At 44.3% G+C, this 23,709-nt stretch overlaps 1 protein-coding gene across 1 annotated transcript in view; it reads right to left on the bottom strand.

The window, feature by feature from the left end:
• The window catches only part of LOC125384199 (calmodulin-binding transcription activator 2-like), a 30,313-nt gene extending 17,969 nt beyond the window's left edge, over nucleotides 1–12,344 (bottom strand). The window contains exons 1-7 of the mRNA XM_048402713.1: nucleotides 12,075–12,344; nucleotides 6,461–6,528; nucleotides 5,288–5,423; nucleotides 4,428–4,499; nucleotides 3,696–3,834; nucleotides 2,633–2,679; nucleotides 145–1,305 (exon numbers count right to left, since the gene is read on the bottom strand). Coding sequence (XP_048258670.1) covers nucleotides 145–1,305; nucleotides 2,633–2,679; nucleotides 3,696–3,834; nucleotides 4,428–4,499; nucleotides 5,288–5,423; nucleotides 6,461–6,528; nucleotides 12,075–12,344 — 1,893 coding nt within the window. The remainder of the gene's footprint in view (nucleotides 1–144; nucleotides 1,306–2,632; nucleotides 2,680–3,695; nucleotides 3,835–4,427; nucleotides 4,500–5,287; nucleotides 5,424–6,460; nucleotides 6,529–12,074) is intronic.
• Nucleotides 12,345–23,709: the final 11,365 nt, after the last annotated feature.

Genomic DNA, 23,709 nt, shown 5'->3' with positions numbered 1-23,709 from the left:
ATCCCGATAAGATTACTCAGAAGTGGATTTATCATATCTGTCAGCGAGTGAGTTTGGTTTTTACACCGCTTGGAACAGTATTTCAATATTATCACAGAGAGGCAGCTTGGTTTGGGTGGAAATGTGAAACTCTATGCCCCTCACATCTGTGTAGCACCAGTCAGGGGAGAAGTCTGTGATGACGCCCTGAGAGAAGCTGCTGTCTGTGTCAGTCTGTGAGTGAGTGTTGTCTGCTGTCTGCGTGTCTGACGTAGCAGACGTCGATGTTGAAGATTGATGCGACTCCGCCCGTTGCTGCTGTGATTGTTGAGCTTGTTGGTTGCTGAGGCAGTTAGCACAATTGATGAGCGGGACAGAAGTCGGCATTCCGCCACTTGACGTCCCGAGACTTGCATTTGTGTCGGGCAAATCAGGACAGTCATAAAGTTCGGGCAAGTCGAGAAGATAATCAAGATTGAGATCAGTACTGGGAAATGAGGAAAAGCTGCCATCAAGAGTATCACAATTATCAGTCCCCGAATTATCTTTCACTAGTGTTCCCACAGTGTGCGAGCAGTCCCCGCGAATGAGCGAGTCTAATGTATTGTGGAGATTTCGCTGAGTATCTGAGATTGTAGCTGACATTTGATCGAGAAAAAGATCCTTCGAATCCTGCTGGGTGCCTGCCAGCTCCAACAAAGCATCACTTGCAATATTCATCGGAACGGGAGACTTTCTGTTCGAGTCATGTGCATGGAGATTGTGAATATGTTGTGACAATTTATCATCCTGCTTGACACCAGCAAGCACTTGGGGAATGGTTTGGAGTATCTGAGGCTGAGGGAAACGGCCCTGCGTGTCCAGGGTTGCCGCGGTGATGGTGTGAATGGGCGTGGTGAGAGAGTTGTTGATGATGGAGATGGGTGATGTGTTATGTCCGCTGACAAAGATCAGACCGTTACTGCCGTGGAGACTTGCTAGGTTTAGAATGAGAGGAGCAGGAGCTGCAGCTGTGTGGTTCAAGTCTTGAGTGGAGTTGGACGAGGGGGCCGTAGTGGGCGTGATCACCACCTGGCTGGTGTGAAGCTCGGGAGTGGGCGGGGCTACCGACTGGGTGGCGCTGCGTTGGGTGTGGCGCTGCAACATGGACACTAGGCGATTGTGTGCCAGGCTGGCTGTGTTAGGAGGTGATGAGTCCTTGGTGCATTTGGAATGAGGAAAGTTTTTGTCACAGGAAGGAGTGCATTTGTGGGGTTTGGCTTTGCCTGATTTGTCCTGCCGAAGGTTAATCAACTGTTGAACAAAGTCTTCAATTGTTTCTTCAACCTGCAAGAAAAGGAACAATATTGTAACCGTGCAACAAAACCTTTTCTAGGAATATCAACCCTTAGTGATACCCCGAGTCAGTTAACACAACGTCAACACAACAATAGTGATTAGACGTCAGTTTGTTACTGGCAAACTGAATATCTGACTAGTTCTTGTTTCATCCCCTTAATGCCGACTGCCAGGCAGGGTAACAACAAGTACCATCTCAAGTACACTCAGATACAGCATACTGACTCTAAGCCCACCAGTCCTTGTTTCATTTCTGTAATACCGAGTGCTAGGCAAGGAAACAACAAGTACCATCTCAAGTACACTCAGATACAGCATACTGACTCTGAGCCCACCAGTCCTTGTTTCATTTCTGTAATACCGAGTGCTAGGCAAGGAAACAACAAGTACCATCTCAAGTACACTCAGATACAGCATACTGACTCTAAGCCCACCAGTCCTTGTTTCATTTCTGTAATACCGAGTGCTAGGCAAGGAAACAACAAGTACCATCTCAAGTACACTCAGATACAGCATACTGACTCTGAGCCCACCAGTTCTTGTTTCATTTCTTTGATGCCGAGTGCCAGGCAGGGTAACAACAAGTACCATCTCAAGTACACTCAGATACAGCATACTGACTCTGAGCCCACCAGTCCTTGTTTCATTCCTTTGATACCGAGTGCCAGGCAGGGTAACACTCTGGTAACACTCTGGTAACACTTTTGGTAAAACGTGGCCAGAACCTTCTCCTCTCTTTGCAGGTGCTCCATCCACTACACCACAGAGGAAGTGCACAGTGAGTGGTAAAGTCGTAGACTGGAGCTTAGGGAGAATCACTCAGTTGGGTTCAACATCTCGTTCAACTGTATTTCAGTTATATTACGGCTTGTCACCTTAATGTGGGAGGAAAACCCAAAGTGATGCAGGTCTTAGTGAATATGGTATTACGCCGCGTTTAGCAATATTCCAGCACTATCACGACGATGGGCTTCACACATTGTACACATGTCGGGAATCGAACCTGGGTCTTCGGTGTGACGAGCGAATGCTTTAACCACTAGACTCCCCGGCCGCCCCGATGCAGCTCTTAGATGTTCACCACTTTAGTGAAAGCTATAAACGTGTGGACAAACCTAGAAACATAATCAGAGTGAATCCAGGATTCAAACCAACGATCATAGGTTCCTGGCAACCCTAAGGGACGCAACTCTGCACGGTATATTTAGTGCCTTGGACTACTGGAACACCCATGCCTGTGATGTTAATCGGTATTTCTGGGAATCAGTCAAGTCCTGACAGTAATTACTCTCGTCATCAAGATGAATGCTCTCACCATGTGTTCTTGCTCAGGACCAAGATCCACTCTCCTGCCACACGCCACTACAAGAGACACAGTTACAGCTTCATTTCAAGGAGTATGACTGTTGTTACTACAATATCAACATCTATACAAGGAATACAACAATGTCTTAAGCTTTTAATTCTTTCTGTCAGTTTCTGACATCAACAATTGAACTCATGTAAAGTTTTCAACATCAGACAATGTCTGACATTGTGTCACCAGTGGGTTGCATATTAACTGCCCAAATTATCTCCCTTAGTATCTCCCAGTTTCACAAAGATTGGAATGGTTCCTGGGATACAGGTATTTTGTCTTCTAATTCTTTTAGTATTATGACGTAGCATTCATAGAATATGTATCAGAATTTGTAACTATGTTTATTGGCATATACGCTAGGCGTGGTGCCTCAGTTTGGATCTTACCCTATATAAAACAAGTTGTTTTTCAGTGTCTTGCAATGAACACACAAATAAACAATACACTCTTTCACTGCTTCAAAACATAGTCCAGGGTAATTAACTAATCTTTGTTTCTACTAGTCTGTACAAATGATCTGCTTTACAATTGCCATAGTGAGTGAGTGAGTGAGTTTGGTTTTACGCCGCTTTTAGCAATATTCCAGCAATATCACGGCGGGGGTCACCACAAATTGGCTTCACACATTGTACCCATGTCAGGATTCGAACCCGGGTCTTCGGTGTGACGAGCGAACGCTTTAACCAATAGGCTACCCGACCGCCCCACAATTGCCATGGTAACCACGGCAGTCAACGATAGGAAATGAGTCCTTCCTGAAGTTTATTAGTCTTGGACTAAGAGATAACATTTCAATTAGAATTGCTCTTCAGCAACCCAGATTAACAGGTGCTCCGACTCGCTGACTTGCTTGATTCATGTCACCATATCCTAAATGCTTAGATTGATGCTCATGATGTCAAACACTGGATTGTCTGGTCCAGATTCGATTATTTTCAGTTTGAAATCATACAGCTGGAACATTGATGAGTGTGGCGTTAAACAAGAAAGCTAATTCGGAAGCCCTCTGTCAACTCACACATCGGCCTGAGCTGATCAACAAGTTCCTCCTTGGTCCATTCTTTCTTCTCCATGTCGTAAGATAAAACAGGAATGCTCAGTTTGGTGTTGTCAGGGTAGGGGACATTCAGGTAGTGGACAAGAACGATGTCAGGATTCTGAAACAGGTCAGGCCATACAGGTACACAGGTACAATATATCGCAAATTTTCCATTTCAATATTATTTAAACTAATACAGGTGTGTGGGTTGCGAAACATAATGTAATGTAAGTGTCTTTCCAATAGTCAACTTTCCCTTATGTCTTTGAGCTACAATCGAGCAGCCCCTTTCTTCCAAGATTTCAAAGAGCGTCATACGACTCTTGGTCAGAAGTTGTTTGATCAAGGTTACAACATTCAAGGCCTCCGTAAAGCTTTCAAAATGTTTTAAAAATGTGACACATCAGTGACAAAAATGGTGTATGATGCAATTACCTAATTTGACTTACACCATATCTTCCTGTGTTTTTTCAGGTTAACACTTGACTTGTCTTTGCATGTATTGGTGACGGGTGCCACCTGTGAAACAAAATACACTCACCTTTTTGCGAAACATGGTATCATCACTATTGATAGTGATTCATATACACATGCTCGTGACATTGTCGGAATCGTACAATCGACTCTGCTTTTGGTGAATTTCAGGTGAACATGGAAAGGGACCTGTCACTATTATTTACTGAACAGTAAGAAACTACACATTACACCCACCTGGAGCAACCAATAACAGCGTCTATGGAAAGTAGGGAGGATTGCCGAGTGCACGTATGAGCCATAGATACACTGAAAACAAACACAATCAGGACTCAATCAATTGAATATCAACAAATTATTCAGGTGTCCACCAACATTTAATTGTTCGCTTGTTGATTAATGCATGACGGCAGTCTGTAAATAATCGAGTCTGGACCAGATAATCCAGTGATTGACATCATGAGCATCGATCTACGCAATGGAAATACAAAGACATGCATCAACCAAGCCAGCGAACCTGACCACCTGTTGCCGTTAGTTGCCTCTTCAGACAAGCATAGTTGCCTGTTATGACAAGCATGGGTTGCTGAAGACCTATTCTACCCCAGATCTTCATGGGTCCCAATTACCTGTCAAAAGGGTTGGTGGGTATCAGATACATAGGGTCAGGAACCCATATTGTTCATGAACGGGAGGTCACATGTTTTTTAGAGGGGAGATCAATGGCCAAATGATCCTGTCTGGGTCAGACAATCCGGTGATGATGTTGCGAGTACCGAACCATGCCAGCTGGGCACAATGACACGTCTGAGCCTGACCCCCTGATCAATTCTGGTCAACGCTTACAACCAGCAGAGTGGTGGGATCAATTCAATCCTGGCATCCCAGTAATGTTAAAACAATGGGGAAATTAGGAAATTTGTACAAGCACACAGGAATTTGTACTAGCCCAGAGGCATTTGTAGTAGCCCCGGGTTAGTGGGAAAGTGGGCTAGTATTATTTCCAACCCTGATGTATCGGACACCTACAGATAGACTATTGCAGAGTGGGGCGTGAAGCCAGAGTGACAGCACAACGCCCCCGTAGTTCCCCTCACCTCCACCCCCTGCACTTTGAGCTTCATGTGATCCTCCCTGATGGTCTTGCCATCGCGCCGCTTCTTCCAGCAGTAGCCGTCCTTGCGGTACCTCACCTTGTTCCGACTGTACAGCAGCATGGAGCCACTCGGAGGCCTGAAACCATGAACCAATGCTGAACAACCATCCACGTTCCATTTGCCCTTCCCACACTTCACTTGACTCATGCTAGCAGTCCAGCTTTAGTGTAACACTAATCAAAATTGGCCCTTCTAATGCTAATCAATAGCCCTTCCAAAATTTCACCTGTCTCAAGTTGGCATACCATTTTTAACACTAATACCTGGCTCTTCAAACATTTAACGTGTCTGAAGTTGGCACACAATCTCTAACACTAATCACTGGGCCTTCTAAATTTCACTAATCTAAAGTTGCCACACCATTTCTAACACTAATTATTGCCAGGCCCTTCCAAAATTTCACTGTTTCAACCTAGCATGCCAGTGTTGATTTTCTAATGACTGGCCCATCCAAACTTCTTTTTGGCTCAGGCTAGCAGAGCAGTGTAATTTCTAATGCCCTTCCAAAAAATGTTAATTTGCATCAGATTTGCAAACCAGTGTTAATTTCTAATGCTAATGACTCAAACCCTGGAAAGCATTTTAGCATTTAGTTCAAACCCAGCTAGCTGTAACAAACTTCATATACTTTCGACAAGACGATGAGGGTTAATGTCCAACATTATTTACTTGCCCTTTTAATTTGAACTTGCCTCAGACTAGCAGACTAGTGTCAACTTGTAACATTAATCATGTTAATCACTGGCCTCAGGTTAATGGTCAGTTTACTGGAATGCTGGAAAGTTGGAACAATATGAATTGGAATCCTTTCATCAATTCCATTAAATAAATGAATATTGAAAATATATAATGTCTATGTTTTAGTATCAAGGGACATGTCAATTCCAACCACAAACTCTCTACTTTCCATTCATACTGAAATTCCATCTCTTCACCGTGACATTTAATACGACATCAAATAAACATGAGCCTCTGGCAAGCCATATTGCATGCAGATTATACACTGTTATGAGGAAATCACATATAGACAATTATTATTAACATTTTTTCTAATAAATTGTGCATCATAGATAGAACTATTTCACTGCACCAAATAGCACACATTGAAAATACCTGATTTTGAGTTCTCTGATCTGCCATTCTTTGTGACGATCGAATGCTATCAGCACAGATGCTGTCTCCTGAAAACAAATTGTCATTGTTAAAGTCACAAAGTCCTCCCTTGATTACTATTTACTGCCAAGCTAAGGGAGGTGGATGGTCCCCTCAATCTCCAACATTCAACAGAATTATCCTGATCAGGGTTAAGACAAGAACCACTAAGGTCTTAACATCAATGCTGAGTTTTGAACACCGATTCGACTCAAAGAATCTTATTTCCATATGGACACAGTATGTATTGTACATTTTTGTGTTCCATCATGTCTATTCTTGACAATATCATAACACTGTTGATTCCAATAAAATAGAATGAATTTTCAGAGAAACTTTATTTCCATATGACACATGTATTGTAAATTATGATCCATATTGGAATTTTATTCTTGACAATATCATAACACTGTCCAATTAAACTGATCCAATTAGAATCTTTTCTCGTAGAAAAACTATAATGCCTCCATTAGATTTAAAAAGCTGCTACAAACACATCGGATCAGATCCAGTGACTGATATGAATAATGACCCATGCCATCATTGTTTGTTGTTTAACGCCGCACTCAGCAGTATTCCACTGAATAATGACCCATGCCTTTGAAACAGTCGCATCTGGACCAGACAATCCTGTGACTGATATGAATAATCGATCTATGCAACTGGGCTACAATGACCTGCATCCCCCAAGTCAGTGAGCCTGACCACCCGATCCATGCTTGGCCACATGCTGTACTGCATCGTGCACCCACTGACCTCAGCCTGTGGCCTTATTTCTGATTTGTTTGTTTACACCACACTCAGCTCCATGACTACATCCTAAAGATAATCTAGACCAGACAAACCAGTGATTGATATTGTAAGCAGTGATCCACATCGCCGGTGTACAATGAAACAATCATCAAAGTCACCAAGCCTGCCCACCCATCCCTTCTGGTGGCCTCTTATGACCAGCACAGGTTGCTAGGGACAAGCACATGTTGCTAGGGACCAGCACAGGTTGCTAGGGACAAGCACATGTTGCTAGGGACCAGTTCTCACCCAGCAACCCCAGATAATGGCCTTTGTGTTCAGTAAAGATGACAAACCAAACACACATTAACATTGATAGGATTAATACAGAAATGAACATCTCACTCCAAGTCACAATCAATAACACACACCCATCCCCCCCCCCCCCCCCCCCCACACACACACCCACACCCACACCCACCCACACACACACCCACACTTTGATCCCTTGTGTTGTCTGATGCAGACAAACTAGTCCTGTGCCTCTGCCTACCCAGTTATAAAGTTATAAACAGTTCCATTCTAAACAGTTCCATTCTCATAACATCACTGACGGTTCCATCTCTATTCTCCTACAGAGCATTTAGCCTACAGTGCCGATCACCTTCAGTAAAGCCTACAGAGCGGATCACCTACAGTAAAGCCTACAGAGCGGATCACCTACAGTAAAGCCCACAGAGCGGATCACCTACAGTAAAGCCTACAGAGCTTTTAGCCTACAGAACAGATGACCTACAGTAAAGCCTACAGAGCGGATCACCTACAGTAAAGCCTACAGAGTGGATCACCTACAGACTGTTCACAGTCAAGCTATTGTGTTTGGTATAAGATGGCAAAAGTACTTGAAAATACACACAGGCCTCAAAGAAACCACCATGAAAGTATGAGAACACACATCATGTATATGAGGCACAAAATGTGTTGTGTTTGGCATAAGATGGCAAAAGTACTTGAAAATACTCCAAGGTTCAAGAAATAAACAGGACTCTTTATGTGCCAGTCAGTTACCACCGCAGTACATCAACGAGTCTGGGACATGGTATATGGGCATGATATATAGGCATGGTATATGGACATGGTATATGGACAGGTATATGGACATGGTATATGGACATGTAGTGATGAAACACTTCAGATGTTGCTGTCATACTTTGTCAGGCACAACAGCACTTGTCCCTCTGACAGACATTGACTGAAATATCAGAAAGCTCCCAAGCAAGTGTACAAAACTATGGCAAATCTAGATTTCTCCTGAAAAAGAAGAGATTTTCTGGAATCCTTTGTCTCATATGTTGCCATGGTTGCAAGACAATTGAAAAAACAAAAAACAACAATATAGACCTAAATGTCAGCGGTAGTAAGCACCCCGGGAGATTGGCAAATTGACAAAGGTAGGGGGGCGCTTATTGAAACCACAAGTTACATTTGTTGCCAGAGACATCGAGACACCCGAAACTTTAAAGAAATGGTATGGATTTTAGATAAATGACTTTGGATAAAAAAAAGAGATAGCTAACCCATGCCCTACCACATACCTAACCCTAAGGATCGTATAGGGGTGCTTGATCGGAAAGGGGTACCTAACCCTAAGGATCGTAAAGGGGTGCTTGATCAGAAAGAGGTACCTAACCCTAAGGATCGTATAGGGGTGCTTGATCGTAAAGGGGTACCTAACCCTAAGGATCGTAAAGGGGTGCTTAATCGGAAAGGGGTACCTAACCCTAAGGATCGTATAGGGGAAATTGATCATAAAGGGGTACCTAACCCTAATGATTGTAAAGGGGTACATGATCGTAAAGGGGTGCCTAACCCTAATGATTGTAAAGGGGTACATGATCGTAAAGGGGTGCCTAACCCTAATGATTGTAAAGGGGTACATGATCGTAAAGGGGTGCCTAACCCTAATGATTGTAAAGGGGTACATGATCGTAAAGGGGTGCCTAACCCTAATGATTGTAAAGGGGTACATGATCGTAAAGGGGTGCCTAACCCTAATGATTGTATAGGGGTGCTTGATTGTAAAGGGGTGCCTAACCCTAATTGTAAAGGGGTACATGATCGTAAAGGGGTGCCTAACCAATGATCGTAAAGTGGTGCTTGATCTGAAAGAGTTGTAGGTAACCTAACCTACCCGAACACAACGGGAACAAACAGAACCTTGTTTGGAATTCCAGATAAATCCTTGCTTTTAGTAGAGCGGGATGCTTAATACCACAAATACAGTATACCTCATGAAAAATACTATTGAGTACAAGGAGACCAAAGTATAAAATCGCCTACCTTTCACAATCTTCCATAAAGAAGAAAATATCAGGGCTGTGGTAAGTTGTGTCAGGAGATTGTGTCGGCGCCGCTCAGCCATCTTGGGTCTGCAAGAATGTCCAACAAAATGAGCACAAGTGATTCACGGCCAAAACAAGTTGAAACATAATTACTCCACCACTCTTCATGCTCTGATACCTTGGTAACCAACCAAAACATCAATTTCTTGGAAATTTAGATATAAAGGTCTTAATAAAGACGTCACTTTTCCTGGTTCATGAAACTGGAATAATTACAGAACTGTTACCATGGTTACAATCAAGTGGTAACACAAAGAGACTAATGTCAACAATATTATTGACTTTTACATAAGGTTTTTAGAAAAAAAACAGATGTTAAAGTAATAATCCATGATACAACGAACAGGACAGGATTGGGAGAGGGAGGGCGGGAGGGGAACCAGGGGGGAGAGGGACGAGGTTGTGTGACGTCGGTTCGGCAGGCCTGTACAGCAGCAATGGACTAAAGACAAAGAACTTGATCAATGAATGGAGCATAATGGTTTGGTTTGGTTTGGTTTGTTGTTTAACGCCGCACTCAGCAATAATCCAGCTATATGACGGCGGTCTGTAAATAATCGAGTCCCAGACAATCCAGTGATTGATATCATGAATGGAGCATAATGAATGCATATGTTACCCAGCTCACAATCACTCAGACTGACTGAAAACAATGAAGGCATCTGGGTCAGTATCTTTGTATTCGTAAGAACATGGCTGACAAAACTTGTATTGTCATCAAGTTTACAACTTGGCATGGTGCAACGATATAGCATACAACTCATCGACTATTAAAGGGATAGTTTCAGTAAAGTGTCTATGTACCTACTTAGTTCTCTCTGTTATGTATAGCAACACTGGTCTACATGACATGAACCCCTTTTACAATAGTTATTGATCAACAGAATGGTTAACAGGATCAACATTAACTTTCAATAAACATCAGAACCATAAATCCTATCATTATTATATATTATCCATTATTTACAGTACAAGAAAAGTAGCTATACTTCAAGCAGCATGCACTTGGAAATGAGTTTGACAGAAACTCTTCTTTAAATATCAAGTGTTTTACATGGAAATATACTACAGAATAATACCCCAAAATGTACTATGATTAATTATGGATATCAAGACATTACACATGAATTATAATAAATGGATTTTGAGTGAAGAGCATAACATTATAACATTACAGTACAATTGAAGCGCCCTGCAAATCATTACTTAAACAAGACAACCAGAGTTGTCTCCCATACCCCTGGGACAGATAGATATACCAAATGACATAGAGGGGAAAACTAACAACATGTACACTAGCCAGGGACATAGTTTATACTTTGATTCTTCAAGCTTCAATATCTACTAGATGTGTACGTGACATGGTGGAAAGTCACGTGACCTGAGTAACCCACAAACACCTGTCTTTGGACAAAATACTGCTTGCATCCTACACTAACTTAGAACATATTGCCAAACAGAAAGTTTCTACAGGTTAGGCAACATAATCATCCTATATGCATAACTGGAGCCCTAAAACTAGGGTCTTTACCATGAAGAACCTTCTCTACCATGTCGTCTGCCAACGCCTACATACCGTGCGGGTAGTGCGAACATGAATTAATGAAATTATTCGAACTAACCATTTTCCAGTGTTTACAAATATAGTATTTTCAAATCTAGGTTACCTAATTATACTATTAGGTACTTTATTACTTATAGTGCAGCCTTATTTCGACCATAAATTGTAATACAAGCCAGAAAACAATGAAGGAATCTGGGTCAGTATCTTTGTATTGTTAAGAACATGGCTGACAAAGCTGCATCAGGTGAGGTAAACACATTTGGTCGTGAGGTGACGCTAATTAAGCTGCATGAACCTGGAAGACTGACAGAGTTGTTCCCCTTAGCCCATTGCCAAGACAAATGTTACATGCTTAAAGAATTACTCTGGGCAAGATTTCCAGCAATGAGCCACCAGTATTAGTTTGAATGGGAGGGGTAGGGGCCTTGAACAAATACATTTCCAACAGAAGAAAAGTACTATATACAACACATACTCATAATAAAGGGTCGTGTTTTTGTCAGAAATACGGTAGTTGAACACTTAGGTTTGTTTACACTGAAGGGCGTGATGAATGGTGCATGTTGATTAATGATAGCATAGTGCCGTTCTTATGTCGGATGAAATACGGTAGTTGTTTAAACTGTTGTAGGGCGTGGTCAGTGTGTGAAGGTAGGCATTGATCATCCATACATACAAGAATACGGGAGGCACGCTGCCTGCTTCTTCGCAACCAGAGAGCGGCCAAAACAGGTGACATTTTCTGTGATGAAAGTTAAGAAGTTGCAAACGGCCAAAGGAAGGACAAGGTTTGGAACATGCTTCGTCCCTGTTTTGACAGAATGGCCGCTCTGAGCGGGAAATAAAGACGTTGAGTGAAATATATGAATGAACTTACCTTCAGATGCATGAACATAATCGTCCTCTCCCTCGATGGAGATGCGACAAGACCGAGGGAGCACGCGTGTGTGTGACGATGCCAGCCAGAGAGAAATTCCGTGTGTCGCCATTGCCAGCTGACGGAGGAAATGACGGCCTTGACATTAGTGATCTCGCCTGTGATTGGTGCTTTGTCGCTTCCTTCCGGGTGGCTTGGTGCCGGCTGTCTAAACTGCGTTTTTTGGCGGTCGGTGCAATGCCCAGATGCTCTCGGCGTAGCCGGTGGCATTCGAGTGGCTTGGTACCGTCTGGCTAAACTGCGTTTTTGGGCGGTCGGTGCAAAGCCCAGATGCTCTCCGGGTGTCTTCCGAGTGGCTTGGTACCGGCTGTCCGAACTGCGTTTTTCGGCGGTCGGTGCAATGCCCAAATGCTCTGGGCGTAACCGGTGTAGTCACGTGGTGGATTTGCGCGAAAAGTGGAACTAAGTAGAGAAAAATGGAACCACATGTACGAGGAATATAAAAGATATTACCGAAGATGCGAAGAGTATAAAAACCTGCAGACGAGGTGTAAAATATATGGTGACAATTGGAAAGAGAGTTAAAGCTGCATTGAATAGCAAAAAATAGCCAGAAAGGCAAAAAATAAGTATGCCACGAACGTGCAAGAAGTAAAACAAAAGTAGACTGAATATAAAAAAATAAAATCTTTTGGTTGTAGAGACTATTTTGGACAAAAATGTGATGAAATGAAAGACAAGAGAAGACGAGTAAATTTAATTGAGAATATTTGTAACTTCATCGTGTTCGAAAGCGAAGCCGTAACTAAGGGGCGTAAAAGCGGGGCCGAAGCGGGGTAAAAGCGGGGCCCGGGTAATGGAGCCGAAAGAAGGGAAAGGGAGAAAAGCGATTAGTCGGCCGATGAAAAGAGAGCGATTCGATTGGCTCGGGTTGAGGGTTGAGAGTTGAGTCGTGGGTTCATGCAATTAGTAAGAAGTCCCTTAAAAAAAGAGTTCCTTCTAGAAAGGGGGTTTGCACCCACTGAAGGTGTTCCTGGGCCAAAGCGAGCTGTGTCAGGATGCTGCGGACCGAACCCGGAGGCATGAGAAGTTCCGAAAGGACCCCGAAGTAGCCCAAATTGGATATCCAGATGGGTGTGAAATGTCTGGAAAACACCCTTTCTATTAATAAATGTTGGGCTATAGCGCGAGATTAACAAGATTACTGGTGGCCCCATTAGCGGTGTGAAATAAAGCAATCTGGCCTATGGGCGTACAGGATCGTTTGTGTGGCCATGGGCTAATCTATTTGCGGGTCATAAGCTCGCAACATGCCCCGTTAACCACCAGTGCAGTCTTCTTCTTGGGGCCTGAAACTGAATAGCATACGTACGATGCACGTGGCATGATATTTCAAGTTTTGTAAATGCGCCCAAAATGCCTAAACCACAAAGACAGATACTATCGATTGATTTGAAAGCAGAAAGAACAAGACTATTTGCTGGATATGAGTAATTTTTCTGGAACGTTATATGTTATATTTACATAGGCCTTACCCTATTTCAGTGCACTTTTAGAAGCATAAATATAAAATTTGATATAAAACTACAAAGTTTATATGTCCCTTTACGTGAATGCGAAGCCACGAAACATGTGGACAGTGCTTGACTATGAGCTGCATTTACTACAGGAATGCAGTTGTTATGGATGATCCTACCATGATAAAGAAGTATCGCGTTACTGATTAAAGACAGTTTCCTCTGAGAACGTAACATTGAAACACCTTGCTGTGCAGCGGTTCCGCGTTGTGGCTTCAGACCACGGTTGCCTTGTGAACTTGTATTTAAAGAAGAGGTGACTAAAACTCATACAGTAAGTATGCGTTAGGGAAACTGAACGGCCGTTTTGCTCTGCATAATGTTGAACAATGTTGCACAATGTTGCACATGATATACTAAAGTTTCATCTGGTTCTGGTGTGCCTGATTTCCGGTTCCGGTTTGTCCTTTTGCGACTTCCGGTGTGCCTTCTTTCCGGTTCCGGTGTGGCATAATTTCCAGTTCCGATGTGCCTGATTTCCGGTTCCGGTTTGCCTAATTTCTGGTTCAAGTGTGGCTAATTTCCAGATGGTTCACCTGATTTCCGATTCCGGTGTCCCACGACTTCCGGTGTGGTCTATTTCCGGGTCAGGTTTGCCTGATTACTGGTTCCGATGTGCTCTATTTCCTGTTCCCGTGTGGCTTATTTCCGGTTCCGGTTTGCTTGATTTCAGGTTTCGATTTGCCTGATTTCTGGTTCAGGTTTTCCCTATTTCCGGTTCCGGTTTGCTTGATTTCCGGTTCCGATTTGCTTGATTTCCTGTTCCGGCGTGGCTTATTTCCGGTTCCGGTTTGCTTGATTTCAGGTTTCGATTTGCCTGATTTCTGGTTCAGGTTTTCCCTATTTCCGGTTCAGGTTTGCTTGATTTCCGGTTCCGATTTGCTTGATTTCCGGTTCCGGCGTGGCTTATTTCCGGTTCCGTTGTGCGTCAAGTGGTCAATTTGAGGGGACGTTTGCTGCCCTATGCGTCAGTATGTTTGACTTGTTTCGGAATTGAAGAAGGGCCATATGTTTACTTTTTACACGTATTAATAGGGACAAGGAACGAGTTTTTGGATCAGGAACGGGAGCCAAAGAATTTTAAAGAGTTTACATTCATAACCTGGAACATCACGTGACATCTGCCATAATGGTCAAAAGGTACAGAGGCGAGACAACAGTGACGGGAATAAAAAATATCCTGTGGGTTCTTGGCAAGTCTCAAATCTGAACATTGGTATGTGTACGCTACTTAATTTGCCTTAAACTGGTCCTAAGTAGTATTTTTCTCAGTTTAGCCTCTTCGTTTACCAAAATAAACAAATAATTGCAAATAAATGGAAAAAAGATCAAGGGAAATGCCTGTTAGTGCTATCGTCACCGAGGTACCACAGGAGTAAAACCTACAATGAATTCGTGACTCCATATTTACCGCCATATTCTTCATGGAAATACTGCTGCAGACTGTGTGTGTTGAATAACTATTCTTTACATCGACAGCCTAGGTTCAAGTAGAATCTTTATTACAAAGGTTTGTGTGTATATAAGTTTAAACTGTCAGAGTGGTGCCACTACTGGCCTTGTAGACACCCTAACAACAAATAATTTAAATTCATGATTTTGATTTGAATTCTGAATCAAATTTAAATGTGTTTTGAAGTGCCAACTTTGTTCATTTTCTTGCATTTTTAACACTTTTCACAGCACAGCACAGCACAGCACAGCACAGCACAGCATAGCATAGCATAGCATAGCATAGCATAGCATAGCATAGCATAGCATAGCATGCTTTGGACACATGGCTCCAGAATGTGAAACGTAGACCATTTCGTCAGGGGGGCGCAATGTTTACAGAGAAGATAGAACTAAGATGAATTTAACCTAAGTAAACATACAGTGTGCACTCATGGAGACGCATGTGCTGTTTGTTCTGATTCCAAGGATCACCTCACCCAAACAACAGCTAAGTAATGGAGAAAACACAACTCAGAGGTTTTGGTAGAGAATGTAAAACCTCGGGAGGAGGGAAATCTCGAGGGGCGATAGCCCCGAGGGCTTTCTCGACTCCCGAGGTTTAACATTCTCTACCAAAACCGAGGAGGAGTGTTTAATCCAGCTTAGAAACCGTTAAACGTTTAGAATTACTGTAAATTTAATTGTCTCCCATTTAGGGCACTATAACGGGGATTTACTACCTCGCTATTGCCAGGATAAGCGTATAGAAAGAACCCGAACCGTGAACGTGGGATACATGCGGTAAGAACACGTGGTTGTCTTTCTCAGTTGAGTTCGAGATGTGAGCGAGGAGGAAGGCGGAGACCTATTTCTGGAAGTAAGCGAGCAGCAGATTTGCGAACAAACTGGTAAGTTTAGTTCAATGTATAGGACAGTCCTTTACCAATATTTTATGATTATCACTGTTTCGAATATTATCTGTGAATAAAATGAAACGCCCTTAACAAGCGTATAGAAATGGTTAATTTTTACTAAAAAAATGTATTTTGATGTAACCATATTTTCTAAAGTGGCTTAATGCTTTATAGATGTTTAGAACATACGGTTGTATACTTTGTTGTAATTAACTATAACATATTTTTTAGGGCACCGGAGTAGTGCTGTCCGCATCTACAAACGCACCAGCGACGATCTAAAGTCCAAGGCTGGAAGGTCTATCCCAAAAAGGGTCTCTCTACTTTACATTTAACTTTCATGAAAGGATGTTACTGGCTGTTGTTTTCTGTTGTCTTTGTGCAGAAGTCCGGGTATGTGCCATTAAGTAAGACCCTGTGAAATCAGTGTGTATCGGGAATGTATTTTTTTCAGTGGCGAGACCTGGTATGGAGGTCTTACCTTTTTACAAAGACCCTCGGATGAGGTTTTACTAAATTTACAAAAACCTCATCCCAGGGTTTTGGTAAAAATGTAAAACCTCTTCCCAGGTTTTACCATTGGCAGAAAACACATCTTTTCATAATGGCGATACCCACATAATAGGTTTCTAACCCTAAGAAGATGTTTTGGAACATTTGGCATAAGGACGCCCAAAGGGGTAGCCGAATTAGCCATAGTCAAGGAGCAACCCTTGCCCTGGTTCCCTAACACTAAGACACAAAATGGAGCCCAACCCATGCCCTGGTTCTCAATCCTAAGACACAAAATGGAGCCCAACCCTTGCCCTGGTTCCCTAACCATTGGACACAAAATGGACCCCAACCCTTGGACACAAAATGGAGCCCAACCCTTGCCCTCGCTCCCTAACCCTAAGACACAAAATGGAGCCCAACCCTTGCCCTGGCTCCCTAACCCTAAGACACAAAATGGAGCCCCACCCTTGACCTGGCTCCCTAACCCTAAGACACAAAATGGAGCCCAACACTTACCCTGGTTTTCTAACCCTAAGACACAAAATGGAGCCCAACCCTTGCCCTGGCTCCCTAACCCTAAGACACAAAATGGAGCCCAACCCTTGCCCTGGCTCCCTAACACTAAGACACAAAATGGAGCCCAACACTTACCCTGGTTTTCTAACCCTAAGACACAAAATGGAGCCCAACCCTTGCCCTGGCTCCCTAACCCTAAGACACAAAATGGAGCCCAACCCTTGCCCTGGCTCCCTAACCCTAAGACACAAAATGGAGCCCAACCCTTGCCCTGGGTTAGGGCTCCCTAACCCTAAGACACAAAATGGAGCCCAACCCTTGACCTGGCTCCCTAACCCTAAGACACAAAATGGAGCCCAACCCTTGACCTGGCTCCCTAACCCTAAGACACAAAATGGAGCCCAACCCTTGCCCTGGCTCCCTAACCCTAAGACACAAAATGGAGCCCAACCCTTGTCCTGGCTCCCAAACCCCAAGACACAAAATGGAGCCCAACCCTTGCCCTGGCTCCCTAACACTAAGACACAAAATGGAGCCCAACACTTACCCTGGTTTTCTAACCCTAAGACACAAAATGGAGCCCAACCCTTGTCCTGGTTCTCTAACCCTAAGACACAAAATGGAGCCCAACCCATGCCCTGGTTCCCTAACCCTAAGACACAAAGGGGGAGCCCCACCCTAGCCTTGGTTCCCTAACCCTAAGACACAAAATGGAGCCCAACACTTGCCCTGGCTCCCTAACCCTAAGACACAAGGGGGAGCCGAACCCATGCCCTGGTTCCCTAACCCTAAGACACAAGGGGAAGCCGAACCCATGCCCTGGTTATCTAACCCTAAGACACAATATGGAGCCCAACCCTTGCCCTGGCTCCCTAACCCTAAGACACAAGGGGGAGCCCAACCCTTGACCTGGCTCCCTAACCCTAAGACACAAAATGGAGCCCAGCACTTACCCTGGTTCCCTAACCCTAAGACACAAAATGGAGCAGAACCCATGCCCTGGTTCCCTAACCCTAAGACACAAAATGGAGCCCAACCCTTCCCTTGGTTCCCTAACCCTAAGACACACAATGGAGCCCAACCCTTGCCCTGGTTCCCTAACCCTAAGACACAAAATGGAGCCCAACCCATGCCCTGCCCTGGTTCCCTAATCCTAAGACACACAGTGGAGCCCAACCCATGCCCTGGTTCCCTAACCCTAAGACACAATATGGAGCCCAACCCTTCCCTTTGTTCCCTAACCCTAAGACACACAATGGAGCCCAACCCTTGTCCTGGTTCCCTAACCCTAAGACACAAAATGGAACCGAACCCATGCCCTGGTTCCCTAACCCTAAGACACAAAATGGAGCCCAACCCTTCCCTTGGTTCCCTAACCCTAAGACACACAATGGAGCCCAACCCTTGCCCTGGTTCCCTAACCCTAAGACACAAAATGGAGCCCAACCCATGCCCTGCCCTGGTTCCCTAATCCTAAGACACACAGTGGAGCCCAACCCATGCCCTGGTTCCCTAACCCTAAGACACAATATGGAGCCCAACCCTTCCCTTTGTTCCCTAACCCTAAGACACACAATGGAGCCCAACCCTTGTCCTGGTTCCCTAACCCTAAGACACAAAATGGAACCGAACACATGCCCTGGTTCCCTAACCCTAAGACACAAAATGGAGCCCAACCCTTCCCTTGGTTCCCTAACCCTAAGACACACAATGGAGCCCAACCCATGCCCTGGTTCCCTAACCCTAAGACACAAAATGGAGCCGAACCCATCCCCTGGTTCCCTAACCCTAAGACACAAAATGGAGCCCAACCCTTGTCCTGGCTCCCTAACCCTAAGACACAAAATGGAGCCCAACCCTTGTCCTGGCTCCCTAACCCTAAGACACAAAATGGAGCCCAACCCTTGTCCTGGCTCCCTAACCCTAAGACACACAATGGAGCCCATCCCTTGTCCTGGCTCCCTAACCCTAAGACACACAATGGAGCCCAACCCTTGACCTGGCTCTCTAACCCTAAGACACAAAATGGAGCTCAACCCTTGACCTGGCTCCCTAACCCTAAGACACAAAATGGAGCCCAACCCTTGACCTGGCTCCCTAACCCAAAGACACAAAATGGAGCCCAACCCTTCCCTTGGTTCCCTAACCCTAAGACACAAGGGGGAGCCCCACCCTTGCCCTGGTTCCCTAACCCTAAGACACAAAATGGAGCCCAACCCTTCCCTTGGTTCCCTAACCCTAAGACACAATATGGAGCCCAACCCTTGCCCTGGTTCCCTAACCCTAAGACACAAAATGGAGCCCAACTCATGCCCTGCCCTGGTTCCCTAACCCTAAGACACAAAATGGAGCCCAACCCTTGCCCTGGTTCCCTAACCCTAAGACACAAAATGGAGCCCAACCCATGCCCTGGTTCCCTAACCCTAAGACACAAAATGGAGCCCAACCCTTGCCCTGGTTCCCTAACCCTAAGACACAAAATGGAACCCAACCCTTGCCCTGGTTCCCTAACCCTAAGACACAAGGGGGAGCCCCACCCTTGCCCTGGTTCCCTAACCCTAAGACACAAAATGGAGCCCAACCCTTCCCTTGGTTCCCTAACCCTAAGACACAATATGGAGCCCAACCCTTGCCCTGGTTCCCTAACCCTAAGACACAAAATGGAGCCCAACTCATGCCCTGCCCTGGTTCCCTAACCCTAAGACACACAATGGAGCCCAACCCATGCCCTGGTTCCCTAACCCTAAGACACAAGGGGGAGCCGAACCCATGCCCTGGTTCTCTAACCCTAAGACCCAATATGGAGCCCAACCCTTGCCCTGGCTCCCTAACCCTAAGACACAAAATGGAGCTCAACTCTTGCCCTAGCTCCCTAACCCTAAGACACAATATGGAGCCCAACCCTTGTCCTGGCTCCCTAACCCTAAGACACAAAATGGAGCCCAACCCTTGTCCTGGCTCCCTAACCCTAAGACACAAAATGGAGCTCAACCCTTGACCTGGCTCCCTAACCCTAAGACACAAAATGGAGCCCAACCCTTCCCTTGGTTCCCTAACCCTAAGACACAAAATGGAGCCCAACCCTTGCCCTGGCTCCCTAACCCTAAGACACAAAATGGAGCCCAACCCTTGTCCTGGCTCCCTAACCCTAAGACACAAAATGGAGCCCAACCCTTGTCCTGGCTCCCTAACCCTAAGACACAAAATGGAGCCCAACCCTTGACCTGGCTCCCTAACCCTAAGACACAAAATGGAGCCCAGCCCTTGCCCTCGCTCCCTAACCCTAAGACACAAAATGGAGCCCCACCCATGCCCTGGCTCCCTAACCCTAAGACACAAAATGGAGCCCAACCCTTGACCTGGCTCCCTAACCCTAAGACACAAAATGGAGCCCAACCCTTGCAATGAGATGCATCAATAAATTCACGTCATTTGTTGTGTTTAGATTAAATGTTAGTCAACTTACAGTGTTACTTCAAGTGTTTGAGTTGATTCTTTTGTTTGACTTTGACAGTGACTCAGTAGTTATAAAGGTAACTGAATCGTACACAACAAAGTTTAGCTTAATATTGTAGATACATTATTACTTTGTCAGGCTTTCAGCTGTGTGCAATCTACAGCCTACATCTTACATACCAACTTAGTGAGGCCGTGTTCAGTTGATCATATATCTTATAGTCAGGGTTTTACCTTGACTTACAAAAGGGGGGGGGGGGGGGGCAAGGGGACCCCTAATAATGAATTTTAAGGGTCCTTTCAGACAATATGAGGGTCCTGTAAAGTGACGAAATGGTGTAGAGTACTGTAACAGATAATTACTTTACACTGTAAAAACTGTTTAGAATGTAAACACACACAAGACATGTTTAGCTCTATAAACAACAATGACAACAGTCTCCGCAGCACAGGTAGTAACAAAGACTACCAACCCAGAGCTTGCAGGTCCGTATATAAAACTGTTATTACACATATTCCTTCAGTGTGTTGTTGGCTATTACTAATGACACTTCTCTCTGCTGACAATGAAGTTATACCTGCTTACCGCAATAGGCACTAAACATTGTTAAGTTAGGCCTAAACATGTCAAAATTATGGGACAAGGAACATTTGTTCCAAACACATTTTACACAGTGTAGAGCCTGGAATGAATCAATGACCACGTGGACAGTGGTCATTGTTGGTGGATAAAATGACTGACGCCCATAACTGTTCCCATTGGCTGAAGGCACAATGAATATTAAACCTGCATGGTCACCTGGATTAAACTTCCAAGGGCAAATCTACAATCCACAATCCACTACCCCATACACCCAGAACACCCGGATAGTCAAATTCGTATATTGCTTGTCAAACTTTTCAATCCACATGGGTTTTACATCCATACAGGCTCACGCACCTGTCTACAGTCTGTCCAAGTGTTATAACGTGGCTAGGGCAGATTCACCATAGACTTCTCGTCCACCGTGAGTTGGAGCGACTGTATTGCACGTGGTTGAAACGTGCTTGACATGACACAGTTGGGGGTACACTGGACAGCAGAAACTTGGCAATATAAACTCCTGTTGTCTGTATATAATGCAAACAGCCAGGGGAATTGGGGATAAAATACTCTTGCACGTCCCCATACTCTCCATATAAGATCCTGGAACTTCATTTTGTAAAAGCTTTTAAACTTTATAATCCACATTTTCTACCATACTCCAGCAACACACTTTCAAATCACAAAATCTAACATAGATTTTGTAAATTCTTTTGAACGTAAAATATAAGTATGGTAAAATGAAATATTGAAACTATGGTGAAATATATGTCATGCCAAACAATTCACATATTTTAATTATTAGGCTTGTGTCGAGGTGATCAAATCACAATTTATTATTACAAGTATGAGGGGAATTACACGCCAAGGTGAGCGGAATTTGTAGAAACTGAAGCATTGCCAGTAACACGACCAGCTGGATTACCTGTCCTTTTATAGCTATTATTGTTGACGTTTTATGACGAAGGACTGGTGACGTTGAATAATTTCCCGTCTGTAATTGGCTAATGTCAAATGGCTATTCTGTTCCCTTCTGGTCTATTGTTAATGTCAAATTTTGTTTCGTCACTATATGGCAGAAATACTGCCGATGTGACGTTAAACTTTAACTCACTCACTCACTCACTCCCTTCTGCTCGTTCCGACTGCCTGTCACGTGGCGTCCGGAAGTAAGCGGAATTACCTACTGGTGTCGACTCTATAGTTTAAGAAAATCTGCATTGTGTGTAAACAGTCATATTTGGACCAGACAATCCAGTGATTGGTGTAACGAGTAACAGGAAGTGTCAGCCTACTCACTGAGCCTGCAGACCAACCCATCCATTGACTTGCCTCCTTCCACTGCCACTGGCACAGGTTGATGGGGATCAATTCTACCCCTGAGTACCGAGTACAACCACCACCCGCACCCCCAAACACCCCCCCCACCTCCCCCCCACCCCCACCCCACCCCAACACCACCCCACCCAACCCCACCCAACCTCACCCACCCCACCCCACCCCACCCCCACCCCCAAACACCCCCAAACACCCCACCCCACCCCCACCCCCAAACATCCCCCCCCACACACACACACACACACACACACACACACACACACCTCCCTCCCACAAGGAAAGCACAATCTATTTTAATAAAGTAAGACTCAAAAATAATGAACACTTTTATCTATAATAAAAAGTAAATCATTTATACATTCGATGATATGTGTTTTGTAGACATATACCGAATGTTATCTTTTTATAGCTATTTCAGGTTGGTGTTGTTGTTGAACGCCACACTTAGTAATATTCCAGCTACACGACGGCCATCTGTAAATAATCGATTTTGGATCAGACAATCTTGTGATCAACACTATGATCATCGATCCACTTAAATGAGATTCCAGGACAGACAATCAACCAAGTCACTGAGCCTGACCTATATTCCTATCCGGAACCCAGACGGGTAGGGCTACCGGTAGTTGATATATATCAAAATGTAACTCTTTATATACATGTAGCTTACACATACAATATCAAAAGACAACCCCATCGTAATTTGGACAGTTTCAAGATTTTGTTCAAATGCATACAGTGTTACACAGGTTATCAATGCGTGGGTTTATCTGATATTGACAGGGTCAGCCACTGTGAACCATGCCTCGTGTTTTTACGTTCCGAGCAGCCATGATAAGAGACAGGCTCTGTTGAAACTAAAGTGACACTGGTACATGACATTCACGTGTCCCATTCCACTGGCCATATCCTGGCCTCATCACTGGCAGCCAAGGATGCAGATAGATTTAGACAAAGTCAGATACAAAGAGGTGGATATAGATGCTGCTTGCTACTTCTTGCTTCCTCCCTCCCTCACTCCCTCCCTCACTCACTCACTCACTCACTCACTCACTCACTCACAAAGATTTTATTCTACATTTGGGAAAAAGAACTGGAAACTGTAGGCAACTATATACATGTCTGTTTGTTTGTTTGTTTGTTTGTTGTGCAACGCCGCACTCAGCAATATCCCAGCTATATGACGGCGGTCTGTAAATAATCGAGTCTGAACCAGACAATCCAGTGATTGACATCATGAGCATCGATCTATGCAACTGTTTTACGATCACATGTATCAACCAAGTCAGCGAGCCTGACCACCCGATCCCGTTAGTTGCCTC

The sequence above is a fragment of the Haliotis rufescens genome, unplaced genomic scaffold, assembly GCF_023055435.1.
Source record: "Haliotis rufescens isolate VD_foot unplaced genomic scaffold, xgHalRufe1.0.p SCAF_29, whole genome shotgun sequence".
NCBI classification, from domain to species: domain Eukaryota; kingdom Metazoa; phylum Mollusca; class Gastropoda; order Lepetellida; family Haliotidae; genus Haliotis; species Haliotis rufescens.
This window is presented reverse-complemented; position numbering and strand designations above follow the sequence as displayed.